Genomic DNA, 16,356 nt, shown 5'->3' with positions numbered 1-16,356 from the left:
AGAAGATCAAGGCTGAAGTTCCATCAACCTTCCAGCCTCATTTTCCTTGATTCTCTTTGTTCTCCAAAATCCACCACCACTGGCTCATTGACTGGGCAATCACACCACCGAGTACTGATAAATTTAACTAACCCTTTGGTTATAGCAACTCATGAGTGATCAGTCCCTTCCATTGATCTCCTGCCTGGGTTAAAGCTTGTAGGCAGTCACCGAGTGTCAAGGGTACTTTGGGGTCAGGTTGGACACTGGTTGGTGCAAATTTGGATGTGTTTTCAGATCAGAGATTTCTCTACCTACTTTTATAATGGGTTTGTATAGACACAATGCGACAAATTCAAGAGTGGTATGAATCAGAAAATGGCTGAGCCATTTATAGATGAGTGGAATGTGTTAGAGCAGGGTCAGATGTTTCCAATAGTGATCTTTGAGGCACTCTGCATCCCCACCTCTCTCTCAGTTATGGCCGCATTGGAGCATGTGTTGAACTCTAGATTCAAATCCAGGTGGGCACAGTTATGACTCAGCAAAGGTTTGCTTTCAAATGTGCATCAGTTCAATTCCTCCCGCACCATGGCAGTCAGTATCTCACCCAGACATTGCTGAGACACACATGTGGGTTGACCTCACACAATCTTAGACATAGGACCTCATGATGATGGTAAGTAGGGATGAAAGGTCAGAGGACAATTGGTCTGGGCGATGTCAGCATAAATCAGTCACTGTCTTCAAACATCATGCCCTTATTTTCATTTTACCAATGTAAATTCCTATCTCACATTACAATGGAAATCACCTATGTAAACATTTCACAGTAGTTGCATTGTTTTTTCAGTGGTGGCCTTGCAATGGGTGAAGGACAAAATTATAAAGATGAATGTAAACTATAATGGCAAAAATGTTGTGTAATCTAAGCATTTAGTGAAGGAATTTTTTCTACTGTAAGAGAGTCCATAGCCAAAGATCTAAGATAATTGGCAAAAGAACCAATGGGGAAATAAAGAGATGTTTTATTTTTATAAAATGTGGTGTGATTTGGATCACATTGCTTGAAAGGGTGTGGAAGCAGACTCAGCAGTGTCTTCTTAGAAGTGAAGTGTTTGGTGCTTGGGATGAAAAGATAGGCAGGGCTCTGGAAACATATGGCACAGCTGGACAGCTTTGTCACAGGGTAGTACATACTGAATGTCCACCTTCTGTACAGTTTGATCTTGTAAACAGGAAATAAAGCAATAGTCTAAAGAAGAAGTTGTGTCATGGGTGTGCCAGTTCTAGGTGCTGGGATTGTGAGGTGAATCTTGAAGACATTTCACAGCTGATCTACAATCCAATTCACTGAATGTAAATATAACCTTGATCTGAATGTAATTTTCACTGTTCGGATTCTTTGGTGGGATCCTCATGTGCTTCGTCACAGGAGACTAAGGGAACACAACCACAAAAAACACAAAAGTGACATGCTACCTCCCAGAGACAACAGACTCAGTCACATGTTAAAGGATTTAGGATTCCCCTTGGAACAGGACTTCTCCGTTTTCATTGGGTAGGATGTTTGATTCTGATCCACAGAACTGAAGTGAGCAGGGAAATTTCAATTTATTTTATATTCCACTTGATGAAACTCAGTCCCAACATATGGAACATGAACCAAACTCTTTCTCAGTCACTCTCAAGGTGTGCAGTTTCAAATAACCATCCTCTTTCCCAGTCGCTCCGACTACTTGGAATCCCAAAGGATTCATCTACTCCCCATTTTCGATCACTGTGTGAAATCCCAATCACCTGAGCCCTTCCTATTGTACCAAATACTTTCTATTTATATCTGTCACTGTTCAAGAGCCTGGTGTTTAACATAGAACATAGAACATTACAGAATAGTACAGGCCCTTCGGCCCACACTGTTGTGCCGACATTTTATCCTGCTCTAAGATCTATCTAACCCTTCCCTCCCACATAGCCCCCTATTTTTCTATCATTCATGTGTCTATCTAAGAGTCTCTTAAATGTCCCTAATGTATCTGCCCCCACAACCTCCGCTGGCAGTGCGTTCCACGCACCCACCACTCTCTGTGTAAAAAACTTACTTCTGCCATCGCCCAGGTACCTCCCTCCAATCACCTTAAAATTATACCCTCTCGTGTTAGCCATTTTTGCCCTGGGAAAATGTCTCTGAATGTCCACTTGATCAATGCCTCTTATCATCTTGTACACCTCTATCAAGTCACCTCTTATCCTCCTCCTCTCCAAAGAGAAAACACCTAGCTCGCTCAACCTATCCTCATATGACATGTTCTCCAATCCAGGCAGCATCCTGGTAAATCTCCTCTGCACCCTCTCTGAAGCTTCCACATCCTTTCTATAATGAGGTAACCAGAACTGAACACAATACTCCAAGTGTGGTCTAACCAGAGTTCTATAGAACTGCATCACTTCACGGCTCTTGAACTCAATACGCTGGCTAATGAAGGCCAACGCACCATATGCCTTCTTAGCAACCCTTTCAGCCTGCGTGGCAACCTTGAGGGATCTATGGACGTGGACCCCAAGATCTCTCTGTTCCTTCACACTGCTAAGAGTCCTGCCATTAACCTTGTATTCTGCCTTCAAATGCAATCTTCTGAAGTATATCACTTCACACTTTTCCGGGTTGAACTCTATCTGCCACACCTCAGCCCAGCTCTGCATCCTATCAATGTCCTGTTGTAACCTACAACAACCTTTTACACTATCCACAACACCACCAACTTTTGTGTCATCTGCAAGCTTACTAACCCACCCTTCCACATCCTCATCCAAGTCATTTATAAAAATCACAAAGAATAGGAGTCCCAGAACAGATCCCTGCGGAATACCACTGGTCACCAACCTCCAGGCAGAATACGCTCCATCAACAACTACCCTCTGTCTTCTATGGGCAAGACAACTCTGAATCCACACAGCCAAGTTTCCCAGGATCCTTTGCCTCCTGACTTTCTGAATGAGACTTCCATGAGGAACCTTATCAAACGCCTTACTAAAATCCCTGTACATCACATCCACTGCTCTACTTTCATCAATGTACATTGTCACATCCTCAAAGAATTCAATCAGGCTCATGAGGCATGACCTGCCCCTCACAAAGCCATGCTGACTGTCCTTAATCAGCCTACGCTTCTCCAAATGCCCATAAATCCTGTCTCTAAGACTCTTCTACAGTAATTTGCCCACCACTGAAGTAAGACTCACTGGCCTGTAATTCCCAGGGTTATCCCTACTCTCTTTCTTGAACAAAGGAACAACATTTGCCACCTTCCAATCATCTGGCACTACTCCTGTGGCCAGTGAGGATGCAAGGATCATCGCTAAAGGTGCAGCAATCTCTTCCCTCGCTTCCCGTAATAACCTTGGATATATCCCATCCGGCCCCGGCGACTTATCTATCCTAATGTTTTTCAAAAGTTCCAGCACACCCTCTTTCCTCACGTTGACATGCCCTAGCGTATCAGCCTGTCGTATGCCATCCTCAGAAACGTCAAGGTCTCTCTCACTGGTGAATACTGAAGCAAAGTATTCATTAAGGACCTCCCCTACCTCTTCCAACTCCAGGCACATGTTTCCTCTTTTATCCCTGATCGGTCCTACCCTCACTCTAGTCATCCTCCTATTCTTCACATTTGTGTAGAACACCTCGGGGTTTTCCTTAATCCTACTCACCAAGGACTTCTCATGACCCCTTCTAGCTCTCCTAAATCCATTCTTAAGCTCCCTCCTGGCTACTTTGTAACTCTCAAGAGCCCTGTCTGATCCTTGCTTTCTAAACCTTAGGTAAGCTTCTTTCTTCCTCTTGACAAGATACTCTACGTCTCTTGTCAACCACGGTAACCATGGTTCCTTCACTCTACCATCCTTACCCTGCCACAATGAGACAAACCTATCCAGAACCCCATGCAAGTACTCCCGGAACAACCTCCACGTTTCCGTTGTGTACTTCCCTAAGAACATCTGTTCCCAATTTACATTCCAAAATTCCTGCCTAATAGCATCATAATTCCCCTGCCCCAATTAAATACTTTCCCATATCGTCAGCTCCTATCCCTCTCCAAGGCGATGGTAAAAGTCAAGGAATTTGTTGCCTCTGGAGGTATCACACTGCTTCTGTGCCTGTTGTAAATATGTTCCCTGAGCCACTGGCTACAAAGGCACATGGAGATCCCACCAAGAATCCCGACAGATTCTGTAAGCTGATCCTTGATTGGTGTCTCAGCATTTCTGGGAATGAGTTTGCAAAGTCAACAAAACCGGAGGATTTATGGAGGTGCTTTCTGCAATGTGTTGAGTAACCACATCCCCCCAAATGCCAAAAATGTGCAGGTTGGTAGGTTAATTGGCCATTGTAAATTGCCCCTTGTGTGTGGGTGAGTGGGGAGAATCTGGGGGGAATTGATGGGAATGTGGGGAGAGTAAATTAGGTTAGGGGAGGATTAATGTAAAATTGGGTGCTTGGTTGTTGGCAGGGGCTTGATGGGTTGAAGGGCCTATCTCCACGCTGTATCATTCTATGACTCTGCGACTCTCACCAGAGGTTACTCCAGTCACATGATTTCCATCTCAGCTCCTCAGAAGTCAACATCTCTCCCAAGAAAAGTTTAGAAATGCAGAAGTTCCAAACAACATTGAGTACAGAAAAGCTGGAACATCAGCCAATTGTGTAACTGTACTCAGTGATGCTTCTCAACGTTCAGCTGTGACTGACATAGTTGAGCTGGAGACAGCTAAGCTCCCAGGGCTCCATTGTTTAGTTGGATATTGTTTTATCTTCTGTAGTCCCTCCCCTTTGTCCTATCCACCCTCTTCGCTCAGGCTCCCAATCTTCATGTGTGAGCCTACACTGTTTAAGAGGTGTTGGGGGAACTAAGGAAAGGACTGGGATTGGGCCAAGTGACCAGTACAGAGCTTGAAGGGCTGAATGGTCTAACACTGCACTGGTACTATCCAATAAGAAACACCGGCAGTCCAGTTTGAGCAAGGCACTTTCCTGATATGAGCTTGTCGTGGGGAATCAGGTCTGGGAACACTGATCAATTATTCCCACCATTTCTGGGGGAAGCCAGTTATAAATCCTTTATTCATCCTCCAATCCTGATCAGCCAACTCAATGGAATCAGGGCCGGGACCTTCCTGCTCAGTGTCACTCGTTATGAGTTGTACTTTGAACTCGCAGCTGAGCAGTGCGTAGCCTGAACTGGGTCAAACCAAGATCAGGGTATGATGGTGTGGGTGAGAGCCATACAGCTAGGCAAAGATAACCCAGTCATCTCCAGTTAAACCACCTGACACCTCTTAACTGGGCTCCTAAACGCTTGTGTTTACTGTTAGTTATTTTTTTTCTGTAAACCGTTAATTCTTGGTTATGTTTCACTGTTGAATAGATAATTACAGGGCACACACAATAATAATTAACCATTTTGATCTGAAGTTTGTAAAAAATTCTCGCCAAAGTGCAGTGTCTCAGAAAATCTGCCTGTTTAGCAGGAGACACATTTTCTTCTGCATCTGTTGCCATTCTTAGAGGGTGTTTTACTATTAATAATGGGTCTAGCACATTGTTGTCAAACAAAACTAATTGCCTGGTAGTTTGTTGAAATATTGTTAATTAATTTACTGTTGGAACCAATGCCCCTATCACTTTGAGGTTTTTACTCTCTTTTAACTGAAATCAGAACTTATGGAAACACCACTGCCCCAGCCAGAGACAGTTCTTACCTCTCTCCCACCACCGAAACCCTCCCATCAACCCCACAGCCTCCATCTTCCAAGAGTCCCAGCTCCCTCTGTCAGGTCCTTAGTTCCACTTTCAAATCCTACCAGGTCTTTCCCATTCTTAACTCAGCAAGTGCCACCAAGTTTTTATTTCCTCAGACTGTCTATTTCCCCTTCCATCATTAGACATCACTTTCTTCCCCCATTCCTTCCATCCACTGGAACTGTCTCCCCCATCCCAATCACCTCATCCATCCATCTTCACAGTGCGTTGCTTCAGGAAGGCTAACAGTATCGTCAAGGATGTCTGCCACCCTGGCCATTCCCTCTTCTGTCTTCTACCTCAGGAGCTTGAAAGCCCAGACATCCTGACCCAAGAGCAGCTTCTTCCCCACTGCTGTCAGACTCCTGAACCAGTCACCTCTCTCACATCCCCTTCCCGGTGGGTGCTGCGATGTTCTCGAACCGTTAATTCTACCTCTTCAGTTATTCCATTATTGTCACTTCAGCATTTCTTTTTTCACTACTTCAGTTTTCACTGCAATCCTTGCGCCATTCTGCTGTTGTGAAGAAGGGTCCTGACCCGAAATGTTGACCACCTGCTTTTCTCCACGGATGTTACCTGGCCTGCTGAGTTTCTCCAGCATCATCGTGCTTTTCACTATTCTGCTGTTTTGTGCTCATTGCTGTATTTATTGCATTTATTATTACCATGTACACTATTTACTCTGTGGGTGTCATGTGAGCAAGGAATTTCATTGGATGCTGGTGTGTGTGACAATAAACTGATCTCAAACTATTCTGAATCTGAATCATCTCTGAAGCCTGTTCCTTAGTTCCGTGTCAGGTTTTCCCTCTCTCCCTCCTCCCACCTGTTCCATTGTTGTGAAACCCATTTCTGAGCTCCGTTTCAGGTTTTCCCCACCTTCCTTCCCCACTCTGTTAGAAGACCTTGAGAACCCTTTCTTTAGAGATGTTGGTTGTTGTCAGCCTGACTGTTTACCTTTCCTCAGGATGTGCCTAGCCCTGGGAAGGTAGGTATTTATTGCCAAACCCTCGTTACCCTGAGCCACTGCTGGTCTTCAGAGGATGAAGAGGAATCTGGCCACCGAATGTGGGACTCAGCTCACCAGTGGGTCAGAGTGGCCAAGGACTGCAAACTTCTCAATCAATTCCTGTTTGGGATATCCATCCGATGAAGGGAGTTTGGGGAAGGTTGACTGACACTCCTTGAACAAGATGAGAGGCAATCTCACTGATGAGAAGGACTGGCAGGGTCGAGGCTTGAGGATGTTTCCTCAGGCAGGAATGTGGAAGCAGGGACATGGGTTCAGGATAAGGGTCTGGGCAAGTAGGATTGGGATTGGGAGAAATTATTTTGCTCAAAGGGTTGTGAAAATTTGGAATTCTCTTCCCCAGGAGCCTGTGTCTATTCAAGGCTAATATTGTTGGATATAAAGAGAACTGGAGGATAAGGGGATTGGACAGGAAAGTCTGTGGGAAAGCAGGATCAAGGGGCCGACTGGCTGATTCCTGATTCTAATGTTCTTAGTTCCTTCCCAAAAGGCACTTGTAGAGCAGCTGGATTTCTAACAACAGTCCAAGAGCCTCTTTGTCCCCTCATTCCACTGATGTCAGGGTTTAAGGACATAGAAGACAGAACAGTACAGCACAAGAACAGGCCCTTCAGCCCACCACATCTGTGCTGAACACAATGCTGAATTAAACTAAATCCCTTCTGTCTGCACGTGATCCACATCCCTCCACTCCCTGCACATTCATGTGTCTGTCTAAAAGCTCTTAATCACCACTATTGTATCTGCTTCCACCCCTGGCATCGTGTTCCAGGGATCCACCAATCTCTGTGTAAAAACACTTGCCCCCGCATCTTTAAACTTTCCCCCTCTCATCGTAAATGCATGTCCTCTAGTATTCGACGTTTCTAGCCTGGGAAAAAGATTTGTCGAACAAAATGTAATTTCTCAAATGCCGTTGGTGGGATTTAAATTCAAGTTATCACTGGCACATGTTCCTTTGATGTGTTAATGGGCCAAAGCAGGATCACAGACTCAGGAAGGTACCAGATTTGATCCTCACTCCATGCTGACAGCAATCAAGGCCATGGAAGGAAAACCAACCCAGATTCCCATGACTAGTAAGAGATCCCAGCTGGAACTCTGCACAGATATTGGGATTGTATTGGAACTAGTTGGAATCGCCCTTGGAAGTCCATGAACATACTGACATTCATTGGCAAGACTACTTGGCAAGGGGACTGGGCAGCAGGTCAACTCCTTGGGCAGGAGAGTGATTGGTGGGAATGGCAAAATATTCCAGTAGTAACAAAATCAACAGATAAATCATTGATAAAAGAGCTTCTTACAAGAGGAAGTAATTGACATTGTTCACAAAATGGCAGCAACAGCAACACAATAGAGAAATCTGAAGAGAGCAATCATTCCATAAAGCATTTCGGCAAGCAAACCTGCATTAAAGAGTGAGTCTCACTGACACACAAAAGTCAATGATCCTTTTCTACACTGCTCCAGAGTGATAGGGTTGGTGCAGTGATTAGGAGATCCCAGTGTGTGAACGGTCCAGCACAGTGGGACTGAGGAAGAGATATATTCCCCTCCCCTCCCACTGTACCTCCCACCCCTCACATCAAGCCCTGTCACAGCCAGGATTCTGGGAAGGAAGAGCCCAGGGAGCCACATCACAGCCCCCAGCAGAGAGAGGAAACTGCCACTGGGAGGGTGCCTGCAGGCAAGTCTCAGACCAGCTAACCCCCACACCCCACCTCGCTGTAGAGGACATGGATCAGGGTAAAGGTGGGGGGAGTTTACCTTGGCAAGGAGTTGGGATGGGGAGCTGGGGATAAAACAAAGAGAAGGCTGAATGTACATGACTCAACCACAGGAGTGAAGTGACCCACTGAGAGGGGGACAAGCTTGTCCTGTTGTCAGGACTGGTGAAGCCAGCCACTGTTGGCACAGCAAGTGGACATCCCATTTTGGAATCACAAACTTATTGCCCAAATCCTTGGTTGGGTCTTCTCGCTTCCAGGCATCTCACACTCTGAGTTGACCTCAGTACCTTCTCCCAGACTAACCCTTGGTTAAATTCACAATTTAGACAGAAGTAGAGAAGGGGTGTGAAGTCAAAAGTTAACCTTTTACATTCGGTGTTGTGCTTTAAGCCAGGCTTCGGCATGGAAGGTTTCCTTCTCGTGAAGGTGTCCACGAATGAAGTTTCTCTGATTTACCGCACAAGGTGCATAGAGACCTGCCCTGTGTGGGAGTCTTTGCCAGCCATCCAATAAGGCCTGAGCAGAACCCTGGCCTCACCCTAAGGAGTAGGTCCATGGATACCAGTCACTGGAACAGCCGTGCGTCCCTCATTGTAGGCAGTGGGAGTACCACATGTGTCAGGCCTGGTCTATGTCATCATGTCCACACACATCTGTACATGTGATGGAAGAGGTCCAACAACCCAACAGGCAGTTGGATCTTTATGGGTTCCTCCTGGGGCTGGAGACTAAGCCATGCTGGAACCCTCTGTACCCTCTACATGTGCCCTCTCACCAAACATGGGCGCACATGCCCTGTGCTGACAGACTTTTGGATATTGGGATTGGGCGTTACTGGAAAGGTCAGCATTTATTGCCCGTTGCCAATCGCCGGTGTCAGTAAATGGCTTGAGAAATGGACACTAATGGAATCAGGGATTGTGGGGATCAAACAGGAAGATGGACCAGATATTGGATTTAACTTCAGAGGAGAGATAAAAATCAACCACATTACTGCAAGCCAGGAGTCACGTGTAGGCCGGTCAAGGGGGAGCATGGCAGATTCCCTTGCTCCAAAGGACACAGTGGTGTAGCTAGTAGAGCCACTGCCTCACAGCCACAGCAACCCTGGTTCGATCCTGACCTCTGACACTGTCTGCGTGGAGTCCGCATGTTCTCCCTGTGACCACGTGGGTTTCCCCCAGATGCTCCGGTTTCCTCCCACATCCCAATGATGTGCAGCTTGGTGGTTAATTGGCTGCGATGAGTTGTCCCTAGTGTGTAGGTGAGGGGTAGAATCTTAAGGAGTTGATAGGAATGTGGGGAGAATAAAATGAGATTGGTGTAAGTGGGTCCTTGTAGGTTGGTGTGGATGGAGTGGTCCCAAGGAAGCTGCTTCCATGGTGCAGGAATCCATTAAACCCACTGGGTCTTTGCCCAGAACCCAGCGGTATCATGGAGCCCACTCCTGATGCTATTGTTTGCAGAAACCGCAGATTTCATTTCCCCACCAATCCCATTGACAGGATTGTCAAACCAGAGGCTCAACCAGAATTCCTCCTCTAAACCGAAATCCAGTGTGTGCTCCACTGATGTCCCTCTGGGGACAAGGGAAGGGAGCCCAGATTTAGGGAACTCCATCATCCTTCCCCGGGCCTACATGTGACTCCAGGCCCACAATCATGTGGTTGATTTTTAACTTCCCCTCTGAAGTTGAACCCAATGTCTGGTCCAGCTTCCTGTTTGCTCCCGGAAGGTGACCATGTCTTCACCGAGCCACCGGTGTGGGAGCAACTGACAAAAAACTGAGTTAACAACCCGACCACCTAACTCAACCCTGGGGGGGGGGGTTCCTGGAGAAACTCGCTCTTTAATCAGTGCCGGTTCGAGAGCTCAGTTACTATCTTCCGGAAGCATCCCACAAAACAGGTGTAGAAAGCAGCAGAGTAAAAGCTGGAGCCTTACATTTAGGTACCCCACCTGTCCTGTGGCCTGGCTGGAACTGTCGGAGCAGATCAGCTGGACAAACTCTTTCAGGGGGTCTTGGCTGGTATGATGGTGGTAGCGGATGGTTGGGTGGGCAAAGTAAGGGCTTGGCTGCTGGATGATGGAGGATGATGGGAAGTGGATCGCAGAGGCTGGAGCTCGAGGGCTTCCTGTGGTCACATGTCAGAAAGAAAAGGTAGAAGTCAGAACCTCGGGCGTGGCATCACACAACATGCACAGTTCTGGAAAATGAAAAAGAACCAGTTAGAATCCCACTCTTTCAACTTTGGCTTCAGAAAAGGCCGATGGGACATCTTGCCTCTTCCCCGTTATCCAATCATGTTCTACAAATCCGTTTGCATAACACCACCAATTTGTTCAGCTCAGACGGGCAGGTGTCTGTCAACCTCAGTGGAACCAGGCAAACTCGCTGAGGCGGTTTGGGACAACCTTCTGTCAGCACTGACACAGTGTGTTACCCCAGCATGCTGGCTAACGCCAGACCGATACAGTGGGGAAAATTCACAGTCCAGCTCTGGTTCAATTTATGTTTTTTTGTTGTGAATGCTGCTCTGTGCCTGTGATGTTGCTGCAAGTTTTTCATTGCACCTGTGCACACATGTACTTGTGTGTGTGACAATAAACTTGACTTTGACTTTGGCAATGACTTGGTGAGCACAGAGCATGGCTGGGAACAGCTGAGAGGTAGGTAAGGGTTTTCCCATGCACTTTTTCCCTTGCTGTTTCAGGGACATTTCTCTGACCATCCTCAAGCCTCAGTAGGATAGCTGAATTGTTCCTGTTTCTTTTTTCCAATGTTCACATGGAATTATGAGCAGATAAGGAGCCTTACATAACATTGGAGAGCAGAAGACTGTGCTCATTGGAGGCGTAAATGTTTAGTTGCATGTTGTAACAACCAGACCCTAATTACATCATCATTAGGGTGTTAGTTGATGTCGTACAAGGTAAATCTTTTGTTACTGGGGCTGTCCATTGACACTGCCGTCTGATCTGTGCGTATTCCTGTTGGGCACTGTATAGATTGGGCAGCTGCTATGAGGAGGCACTAAACAGAGGTCAGGCCCTTCCTTGTGCCTGGGAGGAAGTGGAGAGGCTGTTTCTCTGCCCAAGAATCGAAGGGTTATAAGGTGGTGTCAGTAGAGGTGGTGGCAACCGTATATGTTGTTTCAAGGACAAGAAGTGGGTAAGGAACAGAGCATCTCTGTGGATATGAGCACATTAGAATATGACAGGAAATCACACATTATCTGTTCATGATCACAAAATAGTGTGAGAAGTCACAGAGGGGTCCCCACCCTGATTGAATAGTAGTTCGATGGCTTAACCATGGATGGTACAAACATGAAGCTATATAAAGGCTGTTCTGTCCACCAATGGACATCCATATCACTTCTAAAATGGGAGTCAGCATCACGTGTGTGAGGCCCAGGAGACAGCAGATGCTGGAATCTGGGGTAACAAACAATCAGCTGGAGGAACTCAGTGGGTCGAGCAGCATCTGTGGGGGGAAAGGAATTGGTGATGTTTCGGGTCGAAACCCTGCATCAGGACTGGATGTGGAGTTTCCACCTGAAGCATCGACAACTCCCCCCACAGATGCTGCTCAACCCGCTGAGTTCCTCCAGCAGATTGTTGTGCGAGTTGGGCAACCCCTCTGTCTAAAGAAAGGAAAGTCGCGGTGACTTCACTCACGTTGTACCCTGATATGGTTTACCTTGTAGATAACGTAACCAGAGTTTCCGAAATTGGCAGAGATTGGCTATGGCCATCGGTCTGGTGTATTTACACCGGATTCACCTAGGGTCGATGCAATTACATGGTGCTCCAGCCTTCCTTTGGAAATTTACCCTTCCTTTTTGTGTCTCTGCTGTCAGTGGGGTAATTCAGAGGGTGGGGGGATTTATGGAGGTTCTCCACATGCCTGGGATTGTCGTTTGGAGCCAGACTCCAGGAAACAGTAACACCTCTTCCTCCTGTTCCCCGGAAAGCACCAACACCTCACCACAGTAGGAGAAGTGAGATCAGTGAACCTGCAAGTTACTGGTCCCCAGGCAAAACTTCCCTGGATAAACCTTAATCTTTCAATAAAGTTCTGCATATCAAGTGTTTACTTTGGCTCCACTGAACAACGTATCATCTAAGTACCTGAGATGGCGAGGACCCTGCCTTATCCCAGTGCCATTCTATACTTATCCCAATGCCACCATTGGGTACCAGGAGGTGGCTCAGAGCTATTGCCAGGTTTAATTGACCTCTCGTGATATTGTGGTGTCAGTCTACTGAGAAAACCGGTAGACCACAGTGACTGGAGCTGATAGCATAAGATTGGTATTAATGGGATAGGTTTGGTCTAACTGGCAAACAACCAGGCACCAGCATCAACATTTGTTTAAGTTCATTTTCAGGGTCTGCTATCACTATTTAGTCCAGCATTTATTGCCCAGGCCTTATTGTCCTTGAGAAAGTGAGCTGCCTTCTGGAACTGCGGCAGTCCTTCTGGTGAAGGTGCTCCCTTAATGCTATTAGGGTGGGAGTTCCAGGATTTAGACCCAGAGACTGGGAAGGACTGGTGTTAATCTCCAAGTCAGGATGGATGTTCGACTTGTAGGGGAACCTGCAAGTGGTGGTGTTCTCATCTGCCTGCTGCCCTCGTCCTTGGTGGTTGAGGCGGCAGCTTTGGGAGGTGCTGTCAGAGCAGCCCATGGTGCATTTAGTAGATGGCACACACTGTGCCTTGCTGGTGGAAGGGTATGTTGGGAGATCACAGCATAGTGAGCCAGCAACGTGTGCTTCAGATCAAACCAAAGGCTCAGTCAAAGGTCTTCGCGACACCCAGGGTTTGCTCACCTGGCCTAGTCCCTGCAATCACGGGCAGGGGGTGATGTGTGAACGCCATTCGCGAGGAGACAGTTTGTGAAGGCGTCCCACTGCCAAACTCATGTTTTGTTGACTTCTTTAAAGAAGTAGGTGATGTCATTCCTGGGAACAAATGATCAGCATGTCAGACTCAAAGCCCCTTTCAGTTTCAATCCACCCTCATCCATCCACACTCACACAGCACAGAAACAGGCCCTTCGGCCCAACTCATCCATGCCAACTGAGGTGTCTACCTAAGCTTGTCCCATTTACCTGCGTTTGGCCCATATCCATCTGAACCTTTTTTTTAATCCATGTATCTGTCTAAACATCCTTTAAACATTGTAATTGTACCTGCCTCTACAGCTCCCTCTGGCAGCTCGTTCCACATACCCACCACCCTCTGTGTGAAAAAGTTGCCCCTCAAGTCCCTTTTAAATCTTTTCCCTCTCACCTTAAACCTGTGCCCCGAGGTTTAGACTGTCCTACCCTGGGAAAAGACTGTGACCTTCCACCTTATCTATACCCAACATGATTTTATATATCTCTATCAGGTCACCCCTCAGCCTCCTGCAATCCAGGGAAAACAGTCCCAGCTGATCCAGTCTCTCCTTATAACCCAGTCCTGGTAACATCCTCGAGAATCTCTTCTGCACCCTTTCCAGCCTATTGACCTCCTTCCTATAGCTGGGCAACCAGAACTGCACACAATATTCTTTGTACTCCAAGTATGGACGATTCACAGCAGTCATCCGGAGAACAAGTTCAGCAAATGAGGGTGAGATTGTCCAGAACACAGCAGCCATCAGAACTGGTGGCATTTGGTTGGCATTAATAGGATTTCTTTGGTCTAATCAGTGAACTACCGCTACTTAGTAATTTGGCCAGCTAGTCAATAAACCCATCTTACAACAATGCAGAGTCCAAACTTCACAAAGTAACGATGGAAAGTGGAGATCATTTAGCCTCTCTAGCATGGTCTACTATTTCACTGGAATATTAGAACTATTTTAGCTCTATCTCCCATGCTTTATCTCTTACTCTTTATACCCTCACTTAGTTATCCATCATCCACAGGAACTGGCCATTTTGGTTGGTCAGGTGTACTTGTAAAAGAAACTGAAGCAGGACCAGCCATTTGGTGCCTCACTTCTGCTTTGTCATTCATTGAGGTCTTTTATCTCTGTACCACTTTCCTGCATTAACCCCATATCCCATAATTCTCTTAATATTCAAAACTCTATCAATTTCTGTCTCGAACACACTCAGTGACTGACCCTCTACGATCCTCTAGGGCAGAGAATTCCAAAGGTTCATCATCTTCTGGGTGAAGAAATTTCTCCTCAGCTCAGTCCTGAGTAGTAGACCACTTATTTCGAGACTGTGATCCTTGGTTCTAGACACCCCATTCACGGGAAACATCCTCCCTGCATTTACCCTGTTGTCTCTTAACAGTTTTGTACACTTCAAGATAATCACCTCTCATTCTTCTAAACTCAAGACAGTCCAGGCTCAGTCTGTTGAATCTCTCCCCATATGAAAAACCTCCCAAACCATGTATTAATCCACTGAACATTCACTACATTTCTTCCATTGCGAGTATGTGGTTCCTTAGGTAGGGAGACCAGTCATAGAGTCACGGAGCAATACAGCATGGATGCAGGCCCTTCAGCCCAACCAGTCCATGCCAACCATGGTGCCCACCCAACCGATCCCAAGTTCCTTCGTTGGACCCATATCCCTCCAAGCCCCACCCCTCCATGTACCTATCCAAGTGCTTCTTAAATGATACTATTGTACCTGCCTCACCCACTTCCTCTGGCAGCTCGTTCCATATACTCACCACCTCTTGTGTGAAAAAGTTGCCCCTCAGGTCCCTTCTAAATCTTTCCCCTCTCACCCTAAACCCATGCCCCTAGTTTTGGACTCCCCTACCCTGAGGAAAAGACTGTTACCGTCCACCTCATCTGTGCCCCTCATAATTTTAAACATTATATAAGGTCACTCCTCATTCTCCTACGTTCCAAGGAATAAAGACCCACCCTGGCCGACCTCTCCCTATAACTCAGGCCCTCAAGTCCTGGCAGCATCCTCGTAAATCTCCTCTGTGCTCTTTCCAGTTTAACCAGACTGGAACACTGGACCTGTAAACAATTTTCCAAATGCATTCCCACCAGGGCACTCTAGAATTTTAGCAAAACATCTCAATTCAAATCGCCTTGCAATAATGCCAACATACTATTTGTCTTCCTGAAGCTTGAATGTTAACTTTCAGGTAATTTGTATACAAGGACACCAATTCCTTCTGAACACAACACTGTCAGTTTCTCCCCATTTAAAAAACACTCGGGGAAAAGTAGAACAATGGAGTGTTTTTTTTAATGGGAATTTAAAATTTTTCCGAATGGAAAAAATAGAAAGGCAAAGTATCTATTAAATGTTGAGCGACTGAAAGGAGCTGTTGTTCAGAGGATCTGGGTGTCCTTGCATACAAAACACTCAAAGTTAACGAGCAAGTTTAGCAAACAATTGGGAAGGCATATGTTAGACAGTCAGAATCTTTCTCCCAGCGTACAAACGTCAAGTACTTGAGGACATGTATTTAAGGTGAGAGGGGGAAAGTTTAAAGGAGATGTGTGGGGCAAGTTTTTTTTACACACAGAAGGTGATGGGTGCCTGTAATGCGCTGCCAGAGGTGGTGGTGGAAGCAGATACGATAGAGGCGTTTAAGAGGCTGTTAGGTGGACTCATGAATATGCAGAGAACGGACAGATATAGATCATGTGCAGGCAGAAAAGATTTTGTTTAATTCGGCATCATGTCCGGCACAGACATTGTGGGCCAAAGGGCCTGTTCCTGTGCTGTACTGTTCTATGTTCTATGTTCCATATTGGCAGCTGGGGAGTTTAAATTTAGGTAATTAAGTAAAATCCAGTGTCAGTAAGGGACACAAGAGACTGCAGATG

General features: G+C 46.3%; 1 protein-coding gene across 1 annotated transcript in view; it reads right to left on the bottom strand.

Annotated features, from left to right (window-relative positions):
• Positions 1-16,356, bottom strand: part of nfixb (nuclear factor I/Xb) — a 382,198-nt gene that overhangs the window by 50,383 nt on the left and 315,459 nt on the right. The window contains 2 exon segments of the mRNA XM_052042052.1: positions 10,505-10,680; positions 13,382-13,508. Coding sequence (XP_051898012.1) covers positions 10,505-10,680; positions 13,382-13,508 — 303 coding nt within the window.

This window comes from Pristis pectinata, chromosome 31 (genome assembly GCF_009764475.1).
Source record: "Pristis pectinata isolate sPriPec2 chromosome 31, sPriPec2.1.pri, whole genome shotgun sequence".
NCBI lineage: Eukaryota > Metazoa > Chordata > Chondrichthyes > Rhinopristiformes > Pristidae > Pristis > Pristis pectinata.
Note: the sequence above shows the minus strand (reverse complement) of the source record. Positions and strands in the feature narration are given on the sequence as shown.